We start from the raw sequence: 22,221 nt of genomic DNA on the forward strand, positions 1-22,221 counted from the left end.
GCTGTGGTAGTAACTGCTGTAGCATAACGGTCAGTTGAGACAGCTGTTGGCCTTGTTGCGCTATCTGTTGTGACTGCTGGGCGACCACCGTGGTGAGGTCAGCGACAACTGGCAGAGGAACTTCAGCGGGATCCATGGCCGGATCTACTGTCACGATGCCGGCTGGCAGGTAGTGGATCCTCTGTGCCAGAGAGGGATTGGCGTGGACCGTGCTAGTGGATCGGTTCTAAGTCACTACTGGTTTTCACCAGAGCCCGCCGCAAAGCGGGATGGACTTGCTGCGGCGGTAGTGACCAGGTCGTATCCACTAGCAACGGCTCAACCTCTCTGACTGCTGAAGATAGGCGCGGTACAAGGGAGTAGGCAGAAGCAAGGTCGGACGTAGCAGAAGGTCGGGGCAGGCAGCAAGGATCGTAGTCAGGGGCAACGGCAGGAGGTCTGGAACACAGGCTAGGAACACACAAGGAAACGCTTTCACTGGCACGATGGCAACAAGATCCGGCGAGGGAGTGCAGGGGAAGTGAGGTGATATAGGGAAGTGCACAGGTGATCAGGCTAATTGGAACCACTGCGCCAATCAGCGGCGCAGTGGCCCTTTAAATCGCAAAGACCCGGCGCGCGCGCGCCCTAAGGAGCGGGGCCGCGCGCGCCGGGACAGGACCGACGGAGAGCGAGTCAGGTACGGGAGCCGGGGTGCGCATCGCGAGCGGGCGCTACCCGCATCGCGAATCGCATCCCGGCTGGAGGCAGTATCGCAGCGCCCCGGGTCAGTGGATCCGACCGGAGCGCTGCAGTGAGGAGAGTGTAGCGAGCGCTCCGGGGAGGAGCGGGGACCCGGAGCGCTCGGCGTAACAACTGTCTCCCAGTTCTTCCTCCATGGCAAATATTAGGGAAAAGAAAGAGGCTGCATATTGGTTTTCAACATGTTAGTTCTTTATCCCCATAGATAATAGGCTTATTTATGCTCTCATTATCCAAGTATTCATGCTGTTGGGGGTGTTGGGAGCATGATTCTGCCACTAGATATACAGTGTTTATGGGCTCTTTAACGATAATTCAGTTTATTGTATTGAAGTTTTCATTTGTTAATAATTGCAGTGAAGAATGTCTATCCATTCCAGTGTGATGGGACTAATTCTAGGACTGGTCTATTAGGTCTTGGTGTTGGGAAGAAGAACATCTCCACGTGTCGTGTGTGACAGTGCTACATTGTAGTCATTAAATTTGGACTTATTTTTACTGTCCTGGATTCTGAACAGATCACAGTTAGGCTATGTTCACACTACAGAATCTCTGGGCAGAAAATTTCCACCTGGAGATTCCGAGTGTGGCCAGCGCTGACTGAATCAGTCGGCGTTAGGACCGTGCGGACACTGCAGTTTCCAATAGACTGCAATGTGTTCTGTGAGTATTTCCACCTGAAGAATGAGCAACCCCATTCTTCAGGCGAAAATTTCCAAGCGGATTTTCCGTTCACAAATTCCAAAGTGTGAATTTGTGAACGGAAACCCATTCACTACATGATACATTTTCGCAAGTGGAATTTCTGCCTGCAATTTCAAAGCGGACTTGCAGGCGGAAATGTCATAGTGTGAACCTAGCCTTAGTGTTATGACTGTTCTGAATAATAGCTGTTTTTTCAATTGCAGATCATTTCGGCAACAATGCATGAAAATGGCTATGAAGTCAGTTTCAGGCTGAATTATGTTTTAGTAACAGATAAGGTAAGTACTGTGGGTACATATCTTGTACATTAACAGTAAAGGGGTTTTCCAGAATAGGCCATCAATGTCAGATCAGTGGGGGTCTCACCCCCACTGATTAGCTGGACCTCTTCATTTTGTTATCAGGCACAGCTTCATAAATTATGAAGATTATGGTACTGCAGCTCATTCATAAAGGAAACTCATAACTTTCATGCTGCCTAAACCACAAGCCATCATGGTAGTCGCTGATGGCTTCTCCCTGCCCTGCTGACCTTGATGATAGATCTCTCCCTATACCCCAACAGGGAGAGATCTATAACTCAAGGTTGGTAGGTTGGAGGGAAGCCGCTAGGAACCGTCCTAATGACTTTTGGTTCAGGCAGCATTAAAGGGATGGCAGTTCCCTATAACCAAGTGAATGGGATTGACTTGCAGTACCAGGCACATCCACTACAAAATGTATAGAGCTGTGCCTGGTAAACTGTATAGAGACCACAGCAACCCTGTCTGGGCCCCTCAATCAGCTGATCGGTAGGGGTGCCAGGAGTCAAATCACCCACCAAACTGATATAAAGGTTAAAGTGTACTATCATAAAAAATTTTCACATGTCACAGGGAAATGTCAAAAGTTTCCATTGGTCGGGGTCATAGGGATAAATTTACCTATCGCATCCGCTGCCAGGTTTATTATGTTTTTTTCAGCTTTTTAACACCAGAAACCTGCCATAAATACGTTGATAAATTCCCCTTTAGTGTTCATACCCCCACAATTGCTTGTCAAGTGCTTCAGTCCCCAGAGTAGGGTGCCCTAATTCCACAACTTTTAACAGTATTTGTGCCTTATTGTTCCTGAGTTGTCAGATAGGAGTAAACTTTATTTTAATAATAGGAGTGAATGTCAGGTGGGATTATACAGTGTGGGGTTGTGAATGTTTTAGGGGCGCATATACCTAATACACACCCCCTGATCGTATAATCCTGCCCATGGTGTGTGTGTGTATGTATGTATATGTATATATATATATATGTATATATATATATATATATATATATGTATATATATATATATATATATATAGATATATATATATATATATATACATATATATATATATATATATATATATCCCTTTTATTTTATTGTATAATCATAGATAAATCTATACCCATGACTTGTCCCTTATTTATGGGGTAAACCAGAAAAAAGTTGCCAGCTTGTTTATTTGACAACTATCTAAGACATATGCATACGTACTACTATATTGTGCATGAGATTTAATTTAGCTTATTATAATATTTTTGGCTGCTTAGTTTGTGCATTTTATATATACTTTACTTACATTAACTTATTAAAAAAAAAAACATTATCATCCTAAAGAATGTTGTAACCGGGAAGCCAATGATGCTGTCCAAAAATCACTTCTTGAGCAATGTGACGGAGGGCAGAGATGACTACGATGAAACTCAGTCTAGTGTGGGTAAGTCTTAAAGCATTGTACACATGTCTTGTCAGCCTTGCTTGACATATACAAAATTTCTTAAAGGGAGACTATCAGTTATACCCGCACTCACCTGTCAGTACAGGTGTGTAGTGCAAGTGACACTGGTGATAATGATACAAACCTACCCCCAATCCGTGGTCCCGTTTGCCTGTTATCCTCCACAATTTGGCAGCAGACTTGATGCGTGGGCGGAGCTTCAGAAGCATGCTGACATCACTGACGCTGCTTTTCCGCTAGGCCCAGCTGTGAGCACCGTGCTTCTGAAGCTCTGCCCGCGCACCAAGCATGCCGCCCAAAACGAGGAGGATAACGGCGAACAGGACCATGGATCGGGGGTAGGTAAGTATCACCCACACTACACACCTGTACCCAAAGGTTAGTGCAGATGACACTGATGTCAGTTTCATTTAAAGTGGACCTGTAAAGCTGAGCTCCTGCCCATTCTTCAGATCAGGTCCACGCTGGTCGGCTGGGTTGCTTGGACGCTGGGACAACCATTTAATTCTCAATGAGTTTTGTCAATAGGTCCATTAATAATTTACAGGACTTGGACATGGAACTCACTGAGCATTGTACAGTTGGATTGTTAAGGCAACCACCCAGCATGGACCAGCCTGTCTTCAGGCCTCATGTGAAGAATGGGCAGAATCTCCGCTTTACAAATACACTTTTATTTAATTTTTTTTTACTTTTTTTTTATTAGTTAATAAAGAAGAGGCTCTTGTGTATGTTTGTTTTAGTTTATGTGGCATCCATGGGTTGTCAGCTATCTTGATTCCTTTCCCCCCGCTAATATGGTCTAATGCAGCCTACGTTTCCCATAAAATATTATTTATTATTATTAAAAAAAAACAAAAAAAAAAAAAAACATCATTCCTTACTCCTTTTTGTTTTTTAAAAATATTTCTGGAAAAAAATTTAAAACTTCTTTCTCAATTTTTTTAGGCCTTCCTATCTCTAGTCAGGAGGCCACCATACACATTAGATGCTTGATCTTTCCAAGTGAAACTGATAATTTCGGCTGACACGTGTAATGTTTATGGCCAGCTTTCCACCCTAATTGTATGTTTATAGGAACTATTAGGGAAGGAGAGTGTCTAGCTTAAAGGGGTACTCCGGCTCTAATACATATTACCCCCTATCCAAAGGATAGGCGATAAGATGTATGATCGTGGGGGTCCTGCCGCTGGGGATCCCATAATCTGTCATTCCGCACCCACCTTTATGAGCTCTCTGTCACACCCCCTCCCGTAGACTTGCATTGAGGGGGCGGGGCGTGATGTCACACGGGGCAGAGTCGTGACATCACAATACTCTGGCCCCGTGGTTGTCACGCTTCACACTCTGATCCTCCAGCGATGCGGAGAGCTCACAAAGGTGGGAGCGGAATGACAGATTGCGGGGGTTCCCAGCGGTGGGACCCCCGCGATCAGACATCTTATCCCCTATCCATTAGATAGAGGATAAAATGTATTAGGGCTGGAGTACCCCTTTAAATGACTTTAGACTGTCATTTTTTATGTGTGGATTGGCAGTATTTCGGTATATTCATACCCAGTAGATTTAGTATAGAAGTTTTTGCCAATGCCATATTTATCTACATGGGGTTTCCAAATATCCATCCAAATGCTGCAGAAAACCCCCAATTCCTCTCCATGGAACTGATTTTCAATTTGCACCATGTAGAGATGTGTCAGACGTTTATATTAGTGGGGTCTAGATGCTGACACCAAGGCATTTAGTTAATACACAGTAACCAGTGTATATAACACACAACATTTTGGGAAGGTTCAGAGAAACATATGGCACAGGGAGCTGCCCTATGCGTCTTATAATTTCGGTAATTGATGGGATAATATAAATTCGACATTACAATGGGCGCACACAAATCAAAGACACCTTCTAACAATGTGCTTATTGACTTAGGATCTTGTGCCTTTCAGATGACATTGTTGTTCTTGCAGGACAAATATTGACTGAGCATTGTGCTGGATAAGACTTTTCTGAGTATCATGGATAAGCTGCATAGTGGAATACGTATATTTAAAAATAAATACCAGGATTAAGATGTTCATGTTCCAGTGGAAACATATTGATGTTTGATGGCGTTAGAATAGTCCATCAATATGTGATCATCGGGGTGGTTATCCCCAGCACCCCATCGATTAGCTGTTTGGCAGAGCTGTGCACCCATATATACACAGTGAACAGACCCAGAAGCAGATGGTTCCATACAATGTGACCCATTAGACCCCTTTCACTTCCATGGGAACTGAGCAGCAGTAATCTGGCATCTTCTGCTTCTTGCTCTGGGTAAGCTGGTGCCGCGGCTCTGGTGAACAGCTGATCAATGGGGGGTGCCAATGTTGGTCTTTAAAATAGGTCATCAAAAAAAACTACACATTAAACCCTTTGAAGCACTGGTGTAAACAACATGAAGTGGTTTTAGTTACAGGCCTTATGCTTTTAACTAATTCCCTGGTAGAGTTGTACTTTTGGGTCCAAAATTAATTTTTATGTGAATTTTTTATGTTTACATGCCCCATCTCAAGTAAACCTTCAATACAACTATCAAGGATCATGACACTTACTGTCAGGGCTCAAGTCCTGCAGGAACGCGTAGGAACTGAGTTCCTGCACTTTTTCGACAGCAGGAACACCATTCCCATTAGCAGGACCAGCCCTTGAGGGGAAATCTTGGGGGAGTTCCTAAACTTTTTTTTCACAGGACTTGACCCCTGCTTATTGTCCATGTAACCTCATCATATGTGGGACTTGGCCCAGTTAACCTGACCCAGCTGGAAAACTAAGGCTTTGTAATACCATTTCTAGAGGTATAATAGTATTTCAGTCAATAGTAGTAAGTCGGTCAGACATGACAGTCCCTTTACTCTAGTAGATGAGACAGACATGACAGTCACTTTACTCTAGTAGATGGGACAGACATGACAGTCACTTTACACTAGTAGATGAGACAGACATGACAGTCACTTTACACTAGTAGATGAGACAGACATGACAGTCCCTTTACTCTAGTAGATGGGACAGACATGACAGTCACTTTACACTAGTAGATGGGACAGACATGACAGTCACTTTACACTAGTAGATGAGACAGACATGACAGTCACTTTACACTAGTAGATGAGACAGACATGACAGTCACTTTACACTAGTAGATGGGACAGACATGACAGTCACTTTACACTAGTAGATGGGACAGACATGACAGTCACTTTACACTAGTAGATGAGATAGACATGACAGTCACTTTACACTAGTAGATGAGACAGACATGACAGTCACTTTACACTAGTAGATGAGACAGACATGACAGTCACTTTACACTAGTAGATGGGACAGACATGACGGTCACTTTACACTAGTAGATGGGACAGACATGACAGTCACTTTACACTAGTAGATGGGACAGACATGACAGTCACTTTACACTAGTAGATGGGACAGACATGACAGTCACTTTACACTAGTAGATGAGACAGACATGACAGTCACTTTACACTAGTAGATGGGACAGACATGACAGTCACTTTACACTAGTAGATGGGACAGACATGACAGTCACTTTACACTAGTAGATGAGATAGACATGACAGTCACTTTACACTAGTAGATGAGACAGACATGACAGTCACTTTACACTAGTAGATGAGACAGACATGACAGTCACTTTACACTAGTAGATGGGACAGACATGACGGTCACTTTACACTAGTAGATGGGACAGACATGACAGTCACTTTACACTAGTAGATGGGACAGACATGACAGTCACTTTACACTAGTAGATGAGACAGACATGACAGTCACTTTACACTAGTAGATGGGACAGACATGACGGTCACTTTACACTAGTAGATGAGACAGACATGACAGTCACTTTACACTAGTAGATGGGACAGACATGACAGTCACTTTATACTAGTAGATCAGACATGACAGTCACTTTACTCTAGTAGATGGGACAGACATGACAGTCACTTTATACTAGTAGATCAGACAGACATGACAGTCACTTTATACTAGTAGATCAGACAGACATGACAGTCACTTTACACTAGTAGATCAGACATGACAGTCACTTTACACTAGTAGATCAGACATGACAGTCACTTTACACTAGTAGATGGTGCAGTCTCCAAATGAATGGATCCAGGTATGCATACCCATGTGTCCATTAGTTATATAAAGTTAGTGTCTCATTGGTTGCTATCTCTTGTGTTGAGTGCCTAAGTCATATTGTTGGGACATAAATGGTGGTCCCAGCTACCGATCTGCACTGATATAACCAAGGTTATACTCAGAATATTCCCTATTGTCACTTGCAGTAATGATACACGCTGCTCAGCTCAGGTGTATTGAGCCAACATGTGCTCATTACAGTATTTTAGGTCAATGGTTTCTTGTAGAATTATTGAGGATTCATTGTTCATTAAATTCTTAGTATCTAAATTTGCATGAGAGTTTTGCTAGTGATCCGCTCCTGTGACTCTTCCCGGTATGTAGAATGATGTCTCATTGTATGTTGTGTAACTCCTGCAGCTAGTGAAGATGGGCTGAGTGCCACAAGCAACAATGGAAAAGCAAAAAGGTCCAAGAGAAAAAACAGAAAACCTCTTCAGAAAGAAGACAGACTCCCGGTATGTATGTGACACAGCACAAGAACTTAAAGGAGTACTCCTCTGGAAAACATGATTTTTTTTTTATTTTTTTTTATCAACTGGTGCCAGAAAGTAAAACGGATTTGTAAATTACTTCTATTAAAAATCTTAACCCTTCCAGTACTTATCAGCTGCTGTATTTTCCAGAGGAAGTTCTTTTCTTTTTGACTTTCTGTCTGACCACAGTGCTCTCTGCTGACACCTCTGTCCATTTTAGGAACTGTCCAGAGTAGGAGCAAATCCCCATAGGAAACCTATCCTGTTCTGGACAGTTCCTTAAATGGACAGAGGTGTCAGCAGAGAGCACTGTGGTCAGACAGAAAGGAAATTAAAAAAGAAAAGAACTTCCTGTGGAGCATACAGCAGCTAATACTGGAAGGATTAAGATTTTTAAATAGAAGTAATTTACAAATATGTTTACATTTCTGGCACCAGTTGATTAAAAAAATTCCAGGGGAGTACCCCTTTAACAGGAATAGACCACCTGTTTGGTCTGGGGGGTAGACTCATCTGGGGGGCAGACTCATCTTAGAAACAAAGAAGATTGACAGCAGGAAAAGACCACCTAGTCCACCCTTATATTTGAACAGCTGGACATTGACCTAAGGGCCCAAAGAATTATAGAGCCCACACTTCAAAACATCCCTTTTTTTTTTTTTTTTTTTTGAAACCTCAGAAAGACAGCACTTTTGTAAGGCTAGGCTCTTGACACATTTTTGCCATACTGTTAAGACATATGATTTTTACTGCATGCATGTAAATGCCTATACAGGTGAACCTTGAAAGAAGGAATCTGATTGGTTAATATAGACAACTGGTCAACTTTTTCTCTGCACAGGTTTTAATAAATCTCCCCCAATATGTATTTCTTTCCTGTCAAGAAACAGTATCCAACTGTTGTTTTGCCTTAAAGGGGTATTTTTATATTTTTTTTTTAATTAACTGGTGCCAGAAAGTTAAACAGATTTGCAAATTACTTCTATTAAAAAATCTTAATCCTTCCAGTACTTATTAGCTGCTGAATACTACAGAGGAAATTCTTTCTTTTTGGAACACAGAGCTCTCTGCTGACATCATGACCACAGTGCTCTCTGCTGACATCTCTGTCCATTTTAAGAACTGTCCAGAGTAGGAGAAAATCCCCATCGCAAACATATGCTGCTTTGGACAGTTCCTAAAATGGAAAGAGATGTCAGCAGAGAGCACTGTGGCCATGATGTCAGCAGAGAGCTCTGTGTTCCAAAAAGAAAAGAATTTCCTATGTAGTATTCAGCAGCTAATTACTGAAAGGATTAAGATTTTTAAATAGAAGTAATTTACAAATCTGTTTAACTTTCTGGCACCAGTTAATTTAAAGGGGTACTCCCGTGGAAAACTTTTTCTTTTAAATCAACTGGTGCCAGAAAGTTAAACAGATTTGTAAATCACTTCTATTAAAACATCTTAATCCTTCCAGTACTTTTTATGGGCTGTATACTAAAGAGAAATCCAAAAAAGAAATGCATTTCCTCTGATGTCATGACCACAGTGCTCTCTGCTGACCTCTGCTGTCCATTTTAGGAACTGTCCATAGCAGCATATGTTTGCTATGGGGATTTTCTCCTACTCTGGACAGTTCCTAAAATGGACAGCAGAGGTCAGCAGAGAGCACTGTGGTCTTGACATCAGAGGAAATGGATTTCTCTTTAGTATACAGCCCCTAAAAAGTACTGGAAGGATTAAGATTGTTTAATAGAAGTCATTTACAAATCTGTTTAACTTTCTGGCACCAGTTGATTTAAAAAAAAAAAAAAAAAAAAAGTTTTCCACGGGAGTACCCCTTTAACTGTATGGAAAATGTCTTGTGAACCTTTCCTCAGGATCCCAGCCTACTCCATACAAGCAGATGATGGCTGTTTACTACAGATGACACCTGCCGGCAGAGGCTGAGATTGGAGATAACCTGGTCACAGCCATGTGCTGTTTAGCCACTAACACCAGCCACCAAGGGGCTACTGAAGGTCCACAAGTCCGCATCTATTGCATCGGGCAAGAGGCATAGCCCATTAGAAGTGTGGTAGAAGCACAGTACACTGCAATGCATTACTATTTCAGTGTACTCTAAATTCAATTCCCTGTTCAATTTTTCTAGGTGTGGGCTGAAAAAGGGAAAAAAGTGGAAAAACTGTTTTTAAAATGTGTAGTAAAAATAAAAACCTTTCCCATTTATCATATATAAATATAATTAAAAAATATATATAATTGGTAGTAATGTGTCAGTAAAAGTCTGATCTATTAAAATATCACAAAAATTATCTTGCACAGTAAACTCTGAAAAAATCTATCCAAGATTAGGTAACCTGATCAACATTGTACAAATAAGAACTACAGCTTGCTCTGCAAAAGGCTGTCTGGGCATGCTGGGAGTTGTAGTTTTTCAACAGCTGGAGGCCCACTGTTTTGAAAACACTGCTTTAAAGGGGTACTCCGCTGCTCAGCGTTTGAAACAAACTGCTCCGAATGCCCGTCACGCCCCACCCCCTCAACGCCTCCTCCCATAGACTTGCATTGAGGGGGTGGGGCGTGACGTCATGAGGGGGAGGGGCTATAACATCACGAGCTCCTGGCGCTGGCTCCAGCATTCGGAGCAGTTTGTTCCAAACGCTGAGCAGCGGAGTACCCCTTTAAGGTATAAGGGGTGCTGGTTGCTTATAGATGTATACAAATTACATAGTGGTCAATGGTAACTTTATAAACCTGCATCTCGTATGCTCACTTTAGTAATTAATTGGATAATATTTTTATTAACACATTACTACAAACACATGAATACTTTACAGCCCGAAGATCGCAAGCTTCTTAAGGAGGTTGGTCCTAAAGGAGAAGGGAAGATTTCTACTGTGGAGGAGCTCTTGGATGAGGTATGTAGAAAGGATAGGTAACTTTATTTATAGGGCCTCTTTCACATGTAGAATATTGCTCAGTATTTGTAGCCAAATCCAGGAGTGGAAAAAACCATAATGGAACAATTTGAACCTTTTTGTGTGTTTTGGACCCACTCCAGGTTTTGACCTTAAAGGGGTACTCCAGTGGAAAAAATGTTTTCCATATCAATTGGCTCCAGAAAGTTAAACAGATTTGTAAATTACTTCTATTCAAAAATCTTAATCCTTCCAATAACTAACAGCTGCTGAAGTTAAGTTGTTCTTTTCTGTCTGACAATGGTGCTTTCTGCTGACACCTCTGCTTGTCTCGGAAACTGCACAGAGTAGAAGAGAATTGCTACGGGGATTTGCTTCTACTCTGGACAGTTCCCGAGACAGGTGTCATCAGAGAGCACTTAGACAGAAAAGAACAACTCAACTTCAGCAGCTCATAAGTACTGAAAGGATTGAGATATTTTAATAGAAGTAATTTACAAATCTGTTTAACTTTCTGGAGCCAGTTGATATGTAAAAAAAAGTTTTTTTTCTGGAATACCCCTTTAAGGACTCAGACAATTTTCTTTCCTCATCGCCTTCTAAAAATCAAAAAAAATATATATATTTCCATCCACAGACCCATATAAGGGCTTGTTTTTTGTGTGACCTATTGTACTTTGTAATGACATCATTCATTTTACCATAAAATGTATGGCAAACACCAAAAATTATTATTTGTTTGAGGAAATTGAAAAGAAAACTGAAATTTTGCACATTTTTTTAATGGTTTCATTTTTTACTCTGTAAAAATAAGAAATCCATGTTTTTATACTTTTCTATTATTGTACTGCTTTAAAAAAATTAAATAAATAAATAATACTTTTTTCACAAAATGAGTATGTTTAAAATTGCCCTATTTTGACCACCTAGAACTTTCCAATTTTTCCATCTACGGAGCTGTATGATAGCTCATTTTTTGTACCGTGACCTGTAGTATTTTTTTTGTACCACTTTTGCATATATCCTAGTATTGATCACATTTTATTATTTTATTTTTGGAGTGTGATGTGACCAAAACACCGCAATTTTGGACTTTCTTCTTTTTTTTTATGTTTACACCGTTCACCGCACGGGACCATTTATATTATATTTTGATAGTTCGGACATTTACGCATGCAGCAGTACTGAATATGTTTATTAAAATGTTGTTTTTTTTACTCTTTTTGGGGTTAAAATGTGAAAAAGGGGCGATTTACACTTTTATTCGTGGAGGGGCTTTTTCAAATTTTTTCTAAACCCCAGGAGAGCAGTGGAGGCAGGTGAGGGGACATAAGTCTGCCATCTTTGATGATCGGATCCCCTCGGACACCCACATTGCCGCAGATGGCATGATCTGTATTGATGACGGCATCTGAGGGGTTAATGGCAGACATCAGTGTGATCGCTGATGTCCACCATTACTAGCAGGTCCCTGGCTGAGTGCTCTGGTGCTCGCATCATTTATACAATGTAAATGATAGTCCCAGTGGATCAGGACATACATTTATGTCATTAAGGGGTTAATAGACAAAGCTCACACAGAGTATACACTTGGGTGCTAAAGTTTTTTAAGTGGAAAATATACAATTTAGGCTGTTCACAGGTTTCGTTACTGCTTTGAAGTAAAAATGAAGCAAAAATGAGCTGATTGGAGTCATTATCTGACTGGTCCGCTCATTCAAATGAACGAGATGCGGGCTGGGTCCTGCGGGGATACAGTAGCGGGCGGTTTTTTAAGATTTCCCCGCTGGATCCGGTGACCACATTAGCTAAACGTGGTGTGAATGCATCCTTAATATTTTTCTCTGTTCACATCTAGAGCTGTAATCCGAATTCTGCATTAATCCTGTTATCACAGTGCAATGGTTTGTGTGGCATTGGCAGAGATAAACTGTTAGGTCACATCTGACCCTTGTATGTTTATACGTATATATGTCTTGCCAAAATTGTATATAGGAGATGGAGTGCTTCAAAGCTTAAAGGGGTACTCCGGTGGAAAACTTTTTTTTTTTTTTTTTTTAAATGAACTGGTGCCAGAAAGTTAAACAGATTTGTAAATTACTACTTTTAAAAAATCTTAATCCTTTTAGTACTTTTTAGCAGCTGTATGCTACAGAGGATATTCTTCACTTATTGAATTTCTTTTTTGTGTTGTCCACAGTGCTCTCTGCTGACACCTCTGTCTGTGTCAGGAACTGTCCAGAGCAGCATAGCTTTGCTATGGGGATTTTCTCCTGCTCTGGACAGTTCCTCATACGGGCATCAGGTGTCAGCAGAGAGCACTGTGGACAACACAAAAAAGAAATTCAAAAAAATAAAGATTTTCCTCTATAGCATACATACAGCTGCTAAAAAGTACTGGAAGGGTTAAGATTTTTTAATAGAAGTAATTTACAAATCTGTAACTTTCTGGCACCAGTTGATAAAAAAAAAAAAAAAAAAGTTTTCCACCGGAGTACCCCTTTAAAATCAGCCAATGATCTGGGGGGTCAGATTTGTTTGTGATTTCAAAACTAATACTCCAATCCCTTTAACCGATGTAAATCTCATTGTATGCAGGGAGCGGATCCTAACTGCTGTAATAATGAAGACCGTCCAGTACTGACTGTGGCTGTCCTGAATGGACATCATAAAGTTATACCAGTCCTGGTACAGAAGGGAGCAGATATAGACCAGCAGTCTGGACCGTAAGTGCCTATTCCTTTACTTTGTCACAAATAAATGCCAAAATTGGAAGGGAAAAAAACTAATTGCCAGTTTTTTTTTTCTGTTTTCTGAAAAACCAAAAACCTCATGTTTTCCAGTAGCTTTCTAAGAAACCTGCTTCTTACAGCACTAACATTTCTTATGTAGCAGTACATACCCCTTGGTTATTTGTACTTTGTAGGGGACACATTGTTTAGTGGACACATATAAAAATATAAAATTCCACTAGTAACCAGCCCACAGCTCTTCTATTTGACTTCCATATTGATTTAATAGTTTGCCCATCTCTCGGCCACAATTTATATTCCAGGATTTACTTTGTGTATTATGTACAGTGGCAGAATTATATTGGCATTGTGCGCATTAAAGGGGTTATCCTGGAATCCCCTTTTTTTATTTTTTTATTCTGCCCTGGGAGGGGGTGAATAGAAATAAAAAAATATATACTTACCCTCCTCACTCCCCACCACCACTGGTATGATGGAACCAGGTTCAGGATGTGATTCCATAGGCCTGCTCAACCAATCTGTGGCTGAGACGGGACACTGCTGAGGCCACTGATTGGCTCAGGGGACCTATCATGTAACATCCCCAACCGAAAGTGCCTTGCTGCATGGACCAGAGCTCCCTCATACCGGTGGCGACAGGGCAGTGACAAAGCTAAATATATATATATATATATATATATATATATATATAAAATATATATATATATATATATATATATATAAAATATATAGTAAATTTGAGTAGCCGCATTAGTCCAGTGATGCAGATGCATATCATAAAATGTTGCAGTATCTTGTAATACCTTTTTTATTGGACTAACAGCATTTTGTAGAGACGCTTTCGGGATTCCTCTCTTTATCAAGTCCAAAGCAAATCTAAGCTCACAAGCAGAAGACACAGGTTACATCTCACAGATATGCAGGGGTTAAGACAATAGATGTGGAGAATTCCCACTAAGATGGGCCATAAATTGTCCTGTTATGGGAACATAGATTATAGAACATAGACTTATCTATTTAGTCTGTGTTCCTATAACAGGACAATTTATGGCCAATCTTAGTGGGAATTCTCCACATCTATTGTCTTAACCCCTGCATATCTGTGAGATGTAACCTGTGTCTTCTGCTTGTGAGCTTAGATTTGCTTTGGACTTGATAAAGAGAGGAATCCCGAAAGCGTCTCTACAAAATGCTGTTAGTCCAATAAAAAAGGTATTACAAGATACTGCAACATTTTATGATATGCATCTGCATATATATATATATATATATATATATATATATATATATATATGTGTGTGTATATATATATATATATATATGTGTGTGTGTGTGTGTGTATATATGTATGTATGAATTGTCTTCTTTTTTGTGCCTTTTGTGAGCTCTTCTCTTTTTCCAGCCTGTGTAAGCTGTCCTCCAAAGTTTCTCTCCCCTTCTCTCCCCTGAGCTGGTGTGTGGTCTGAGGGAATAAAGATTACTTAGTTGCTTCACATTCAGGAAACAAATCAACAGTAAACAAATATGACTGTCCATAGCCTATAAAGCCCCTTTTGATAGATAAGATAATAGGGATTTACCCCATTAAATGAACATGCAGCTCCCGTGTTTTTACTCGATACATCTGTTTACACAGAAATATATGCTTTTTCTTTTTTTCTGACTTTTGGGCCCAAGTGAATGATCTAATATGGATGATTTTCTTTGCAGACACAAAAATACCGCTCTCCACGAGGCTGTTCTACTTGGTTTGGAAGGAAAGAAATCTGTAGAAGTATTATTAGGGTAAGGTTGAACAATAAGTCTCAAAAAAAATCTTTAAAGGGGTACTCCGGCGCTAAGACATCTTATCCCCTATCCAAAGGATAGGGGATAAGATGCCTGATCGTGGGAGTCCCGCCGCTGGGGACCCCTGTGATCTTGCACGCAGCACCCCGTTACAATCAGTACCCACAGCATGTTCGCTCCGGGTCTGATTATTGTCGATCACGAGGTCGGAGCATTGTGACGTCATGGCCCCGCCCTCATGTGATGTCACGTTCCGCCCCCTCAATGCACTCCCCCTCCCATAGGCTTGCATTGAGGGGGCAGAGCGTGACATCACACGGGGACGGGGCTATGGCGTCACAATGCTCCGGCCCCGTGATCGACAGTAATCAGACCCGGAGCGAACATGCTCTGGGGACTGATTTTAACAGGTCATGCGTGCAAGATCACGAGGGGTCCCCAGCGGTGGGACCCCCGTTATCAGGCATCTTATCCCCTATCCTTTGGATAGGGGATAAGATGTCTTAGTGCCGGAGTACCCCTTTAAATGCTCTTAAAACAATTGCCTATTTTCATTGCCAAATAGTTTGACGCTCTTCTTCTTTTTATATATGGTGTCCCATTATGTGTTGAGGAATACTTACACCTGCTCCTATTTTTGTTCAGGTGCAATGCAAGTATTAAAAAGAAAAACGATAAAGGGATGACAGCCCAAGACCTGGCCCTGAAGAGCGGAAATGAGCAGATCTCCTCGCTCTTCGCCTCGAAGATGGGGCAAGGCATGTTGGACAAGCTCATCAAGCCTAAAAACATCAGTCTGGAAGTGTTCTGAACCGTGATCACTAATGACCAATCCTTATGCCTTGATCCTTTTCCTAATTTTGGTCATATAATCCGAAAATGATAAAAAGCAGAATCCAGCACTCTGTCAGGATTAAATAAAATGTACCTTGTGGAGAAAAGAAAAAAGCTAGACTAAGGGTATGTTCACACTACAGAATCTCTGCTTAAAGATATTCCGGATCTGTGATTCTGTCTAAGCATCTGTCACCAAAATCCTTTGGATCTAGGACCGTGCACACCTGCGATGTCATAATTGACGCAATGCAGGTGTCTTGTAATTCCGCCAAAAGAATGAACATGTTTATTCTTGCAGTGTGTGAATTTCTGCAGCACAATTTTTCACTACTGAAACTCAGCAGTGTGAAGGGGTCACCGGAAGACCTATTCACGCCAATGCTGGATTAGTGCAGCGGATTTTCAAGCAGAATTCCTGATCGGAACATGCCCTAAGCTTTACACATACTGAGGTGGACACAGTTACAGGGGTACTCCCGTGGCAAACTTTTTTTTTTTTTTTTTTAAATCAACTGGTGCCAGAAAGTTAAACGGGTTTGTTAATTACTTCTATTAAAAATTCTTAATCCTTCCAGTACTTTTTAGGGGCTATATACTACAAAAGAAATGCTTTTCTTTTTGGATTTCTCTGATGTCACGACCACAGTACAGGAAGGATTAAGATTTTTTAATAGAAGTCATTTACAAATCTGTTTAACTTTCTGGCACCAGTTGATTTTAAAAAAAAAGTTTTCCACAGGAGTACCCCTTTAAGCTATTGAAAGGAAACAGCTGGTGGTGTAATACTAACGTTATTCCTGGAGTATCTTATGCCATAGATGCCATAAGCATTTTAAAAAAAAACACGTAAGGCTCCTTTCACACTACAGGCATTTTTACTGCCGTTATTTTACATGATGAAAGAAAAAACTGGATGCAATAACTGGTAATAACGGAGGATAACTGATGACCATAATCTGTTATTTTTAATGTTTTTTTCCTTAAAAAACCTGATGTTAATTCGTTATCATCCATTATTACCAGTTACATCCGTTTTTTTATTTTTATGAGGTTTTTAACCCTTTTTTTTTTGTAAAGCTGTACTGAGCATGCTCAGTACAAAACACGGATGTTAAAAAAACCTGACAATAACTGATGATAATGGATGTTTTTTTTTTTTTTAACATCCGGTTCCCATAGACTTCAATGTTAAATTTTAACGTCCGGTTTTTCACCATTTTTTTGGGCCGGAGCAAAAATTAGTGCATTTTGTAAAAAGTTTTTTGTAAAAATCGCAACTTTTTCACAAGGATAACTGACATTAGTAAAAACAGACATGCCTGATGCAAAAGGATGTTCAAAAAATCCCATTGACATGAATGGGACTTTTTGCCAGGAGTAATAACGGAGGTTTTTTACAGGATGATACCTGTAGTGTGAAAGGGGCCTAAGTACAAAAGAATTTACAGAATTTGGGACTGGATTTGATTATAAATATTTTCCATGACACAACCTCTTTAAAGAGAACCTGGCAGGTCCACAGGGCCTCACACACCGGCCTTCAGACCCAATGGTAAGGAGAACAGCATTCTGATGCTAATTTCTTCTGCTCTATGCGATGCAACAGAGAGCTAAAAAACGAAACTTAAACCGCCATGTGCTGTGCTTGATATCCAGTCAATAGGGAGGGGACACAGCAGCTCCACGATGCCCTCCTGCCAATCATTCTGTATTGACAGCCTGTGTACAGGGCTTTTCCAATCAGGCCAGTCTGGGCAAAGGGAGGGCATGGCTCATGTGACTATAAGCTGCCACATCCCCTCCCCCATAACGATACCAAGCACGAAACACAGCATTTGGGTTAAGGTTACACGTGCAGTATTTTGCTGCGTATTTTCCTACCCACTGAAGTCAATGGATAGCAAAATTAGGCTGGGTTCACATCACGTTATTCCCTATACGGAACTGCATATGGCAGGGGGAGCATCAAAACTTGCGCTCCCGTATCCCTGCCGTATGCGGTCCCTTATGTAATTCATTTCAATGAACAAACCAGAGTTAACCGGTCGGCTCATTTTTCCCCGTATGCGGTTTTCTACCGGACCTAAAACCGTGGTGGACTACGGTTTTAGGTCCGGTAGAAAACCGCATATGGGGAAACTCTGGTCGGCTCATAGAAGTGAATTACATACGGGACCGCATACGGCAAGGATACAGGAGCGCAAGTTTTTAGATCCCCCCAGCCGTATGCGGTTCCGTATAGGGAAAAACGTGATGTGAACCCAGCCTCAGCTGCGTATTTTGCTACCAATTCAGTATAATGGGTAGGAAAATATGCAGCAGCAAAATATGGCACGTGTGACCCTACCCTTAGGCTATATTCACAGGTTGGAATTTCCGTTCAGAATTCCAAAATTTCCAAAATTTGGATTTCTGTCTCCGCAGAAAAAATGAACTTGTCCTTTCTTTCTGCTGACACTGTACGGAATGCATTACCATCTTTGAGACTGTCCATTCCCGTGCAGTCCTAGCACTGGCACATTATGCCTGCGCCCACAGTCTTCGGAATGTCCGCACAGAGATTTTCCATGTGGACATTCCGACGTGTGAACATAGCCTTAAAGGGGTACTCCCGTGGAAAACTTTTGTTTCTGGTGCCAGAAAGTTAAACAGATTTGTAAATCACTTCTATAAAAAAATCTTAATCCTTCCAGTACTTTTTAGGGGCTGTATACTTAAGAGAAATCCAAAAAAGAAATTAATTTCCTCTGATGTCAGCACCACAGTGCTCTCTGCTGACCCCTGCTGTCCATTTTAGGAACTGTCCAGAGCAGGAGAAAATCCCCATAGCAAACATAGGCTGCTCTGGACAGTTCCTAAAATGGACAGCAGAGGTCAGCAGAGAGCACTGTGGTCATGACATCAGAGGAAATGAATTTCTTTTTTGGATTTCTCTTTAGTATACAGCCCCTAAAAAGTACTGGAAGGATTAAGATTTTCTTTTTAATAAAAGTGATTTACAAATCTGTTTAACTTTCTGGCACCAGTTGATAAAAAAAAAAAAAAAAAAAAAGTTTTCCACGGTAGTACCCCTTTAATGTTCTTCTTTAGCTCTCTGCTGCACCACACAGAGAGGAGGAGAAAAGCTTCAGTTCTTCTCACCTGACAGGTCACCTGTGTGATGTACCAGCGACCTGACAGATTCTGGTATACAGCAGGTCATAAATGGCTTTCTTACACCTTTTTAAAGTGTTGTTTTTAATCCTAGTCTACAGCAGTGTTTCCCAACCAGTGTGCCTCCAGCTGTTGCAAAACTACATCTCCCAGCATGCCCGGACAGCCTTTGGCTGTCCGGGCATGCTGGGAGTTGTAGTTTTGCAACAGCTGGAGGCACACTGGTTGGGAGACACAGGTCTACAGCAAATGCTTAAGCATAAGCCATTTGCGACCTGATGATCTGATCCTGTTAGGCCGCGAATTCCATTGTCATTTATGGGACTGTGCTGCAACAGAATTTCCTAGTGGAATATTCCCGCAGTGTTCCGCTTGGAAATTCTGCCGTGTGAACATAGCCTTGGAGTGCTGAATTCTGCTTTTCACTGTTTGGATACTGAGCATTTCATGCACCCAGAGGGAGATTTTACAAGTGTGATGATCTGACGAATATAGCCCAGATTTATCAAACTGTGTGAGAGAAAAAGTGGAAAGATTTTCCCACAGCGACCAATCACAGCTCAGCTAACGATCTGAGGTAAAGTGAAAGCTGAGCTGTGATTGGTTGTTGTGGGAAAATCCCTCCACTTTGGCCCAGATTTATCAAACTGTGTGAGAGAAAAAGTGGAGGGATTTTCCCACAGCGACCAATCACAGCTCAGCTAACGATCTGAGGTAAAGTGAAAGCTGAGCTGTGATTGGCTGCTGTGGGAAAATCTCTCCACTTTTTCTCTCACACTGTTTGATAAATCTGGGTCTACGTCTCTATTATATACTACAAATAATCTGTATTGATTTCATACCATACACATTTGGTGCCTTTTATATAGTAAAATCTGTGTAATGTGTTATTTAGCTGCCGTGTGGGCTTTTCTGAGAAAACGTCTTGTGTCTATAGAAGAATAGCGCACAAGTAAGATGAGCTGCCAGGCCCTGAAGTGGAACAGGTCACTTCCTCTTACATCTAGATCAATACATGGCTGCTTGCAGGGGGAAGCGCTTTTTTTTAATTTTTATATTTTTTGCCTCTTTGTCCATTTGAAACTAATACTTGAACCTTGGGACTTGAACCTGTGACTCTTCTACCCAATTTTCTTGCTAGCTCCATTTCTTATTCATTATGAACAAGGCATCTCTGATACATGAATGGAGGCTGCATGGGCAGGGCCGGACTGGGGCGAAAAACCAGCCCTGGAAAAATAGTCATACCAGCCCCACAGCATTGCGTTATTGTAGCCGTCAAGGGACAGGGAAGCCTGGCACTTGATTTGCCATGCCTCTATAAGAGAACTATGCTGTGGCTGCGCCCTGAAGTCAAAGGGGTGCAGCCTCAACATACAAGACAGTAATGTGGTATTAATGCTATGTAAAATCCACTTGGGGAAAACAGTAAAAAAACATAAATAAATAAAAGCAACCCTTTCTTTTTTGCACTTGCGCTACCGCCAGAATCACGGAACTCAGTTCCCAGTGTCCAGCGCTTCTGGGTTAGGTTACCTGATCTCACACAGCTGCTCATTCAATTACAGCCCGAAGCAATGTCCAGCCTCAGGCGCTGATTGGATGGCTGGCCATGTGACGTCACGTGACCTAAACAAAAGTGCCAGATACCAGGAACAGAATTCCGTCATTTCAGTGGCAGTGTAAAAGCGAGGAATTTTAGAGAGGGTTTTTGTTTTTTTTACTGTTCCCCCCTCCCGTAATAGATATTACATAGGGTTAAAATACCGTGGGCAGCATAACACTGGTGCAGGCATTGAGACATAGTTTGAAAATGCTACCAGAATACAGGTAAATAGTCACAGGGGCAGGTCCTGGCGGCTACTCCCTGCCCAGCCGGCTTGATTGACAGGTCTCTCTTGTCTCTAGCAGTGTATAGGGAGACCCTGGAAGACAGTGGTCAGCACTACAAAATCCAAAACTACACCTTTTCCTGACTTTTCAGGTTCCTGCATACAGATGGGGTGCTCAATCCCAATAGTTTATAGCAGTAAGCATAACAGTCTCACAGTAGAACATTATTGGAAGCACTCACCAATCAACTGGGCAACATTTCCTTTGCACAGGCTTTGATAAATCTCCCCTGGGTCTTGAAACTGTGGACTGTTAGTTATTCCAACAACGGTCTGTGCATGCTGGAAGTTGTCATTTTGCTGGGAGTTTTAGTTTAGCAACAGCTGGAGATCCACAGTTTGGATATTGGAAAATATAGTTATTTAGAAATAATGAATAAACAACCTAAATTGGAAAAAATAAATAAAGAGAACCAAAGTGCCCCTCCCTTACAAAGTAGTAATAGCAGGTCTCCTCTTCTCAGAACCTACCCCCTACTCCACATTACAGGTCCCCCCTCATCACAGGTCCCCCCGTCTCCAGCCCCCCATATCACAGGTCCCCCCATCTCCAGCCCCCCACCATCAAAGGCATTCCCTCTTCAGCCCCTCATATGACAGGTCCCCCCTTTTCAGCCACCAACATCACAGTTCCCCCCCCCCTTTACAGACCTCATCATCACAGGACCCCTCCCCTTTGCAGCCCCCTACATCACAGGTCCCCCTCTGCAGCCCACCAACATCACAGCTCCCCCTTTACAGACCCCATCATCACAGGTCCCCCCCCCTTTGCAGCCCCTCACATCATAGGTTCCCCCTTTGCAGCCCCTCACATCACAGGTCCCCCCTTTGCAGCCCCCCAACATCAGTTACCCCTTTACGGACCCCATCATCACAGGTCCCCCTCTGCAGCCCCCCCCCCCATCAAAGGTGCCCCTCTGCAGCCCCTAACATCACAGGATCACAGGTCTCCCCCTCTGCAGCCCCCCCCCATCACAGGTCCCCCTCAGCAGCCCCTAACATCACAGG

At 41.8% G+C, this 22,221-nt stretch overlaps 1 protein-coding gene across 4 annotated transcripts in view; it reads left to right on the forward strand.

Moving 5' to 3' along the window:
* The window catches only part of DZANK1 (double zinc ribbon and ankyrin repeat domains 1), a 69,291-nt gene extending 51,140 nt beyond the window's left edge, over positions 1-18,151 (forward strand). For all 4 annotated transcript variants that reach the window (XM_056567595.1, XM_056567594.1, XM_056567593.1 and 1 more), the window contains 7 exons: positions 1,650-1,724; positions 3,085-3,184; positions 7,772-7,869; positions 10,710-10,790; positions 13,389-13,516; positions 15,254-15,328; positions 15,977-18,151. In XM_056567595.1, coding sequence (XP_056423570.1) covers positions 1,650-1,724; positions 3,085-3,184; positions 7,772-7,869; positions 10,710-10,790; positions 13,389-13,516; positions 15,254-15,328; positions 15,977-16,142 — 723 coding nt within the window. In that variant the 3' untranslated portion in view covers positions 16,143-18,151. The remainder of the gene's footprint in view (positions 1-1,649; positions 1,725-3,084; positions 3,185-7,771; positions 7,870-10,709; positions 10,791-13,388; positions 13,517-15,253; positions 15,329-15,976) is intronic.
* Positions 18,152-22,221: the final 4,070 nt, after the last annotated feature.

The sequence above is a fragment of the Hyla sarda genome, chromosome 3 (genome assembly GCF_029499605.1).
Source record: "Hyla sarda isolate aHylSar1 chromosome 3, aHylSar1.hap1, whole genome shotgun sequence".
Taxonomy (NCBI): domain Eukaryota; kingdom Metazoa; phylum Chordata; class Amphibia; order Anura; family Hylidae; genus Hyla; species Hyla sarda.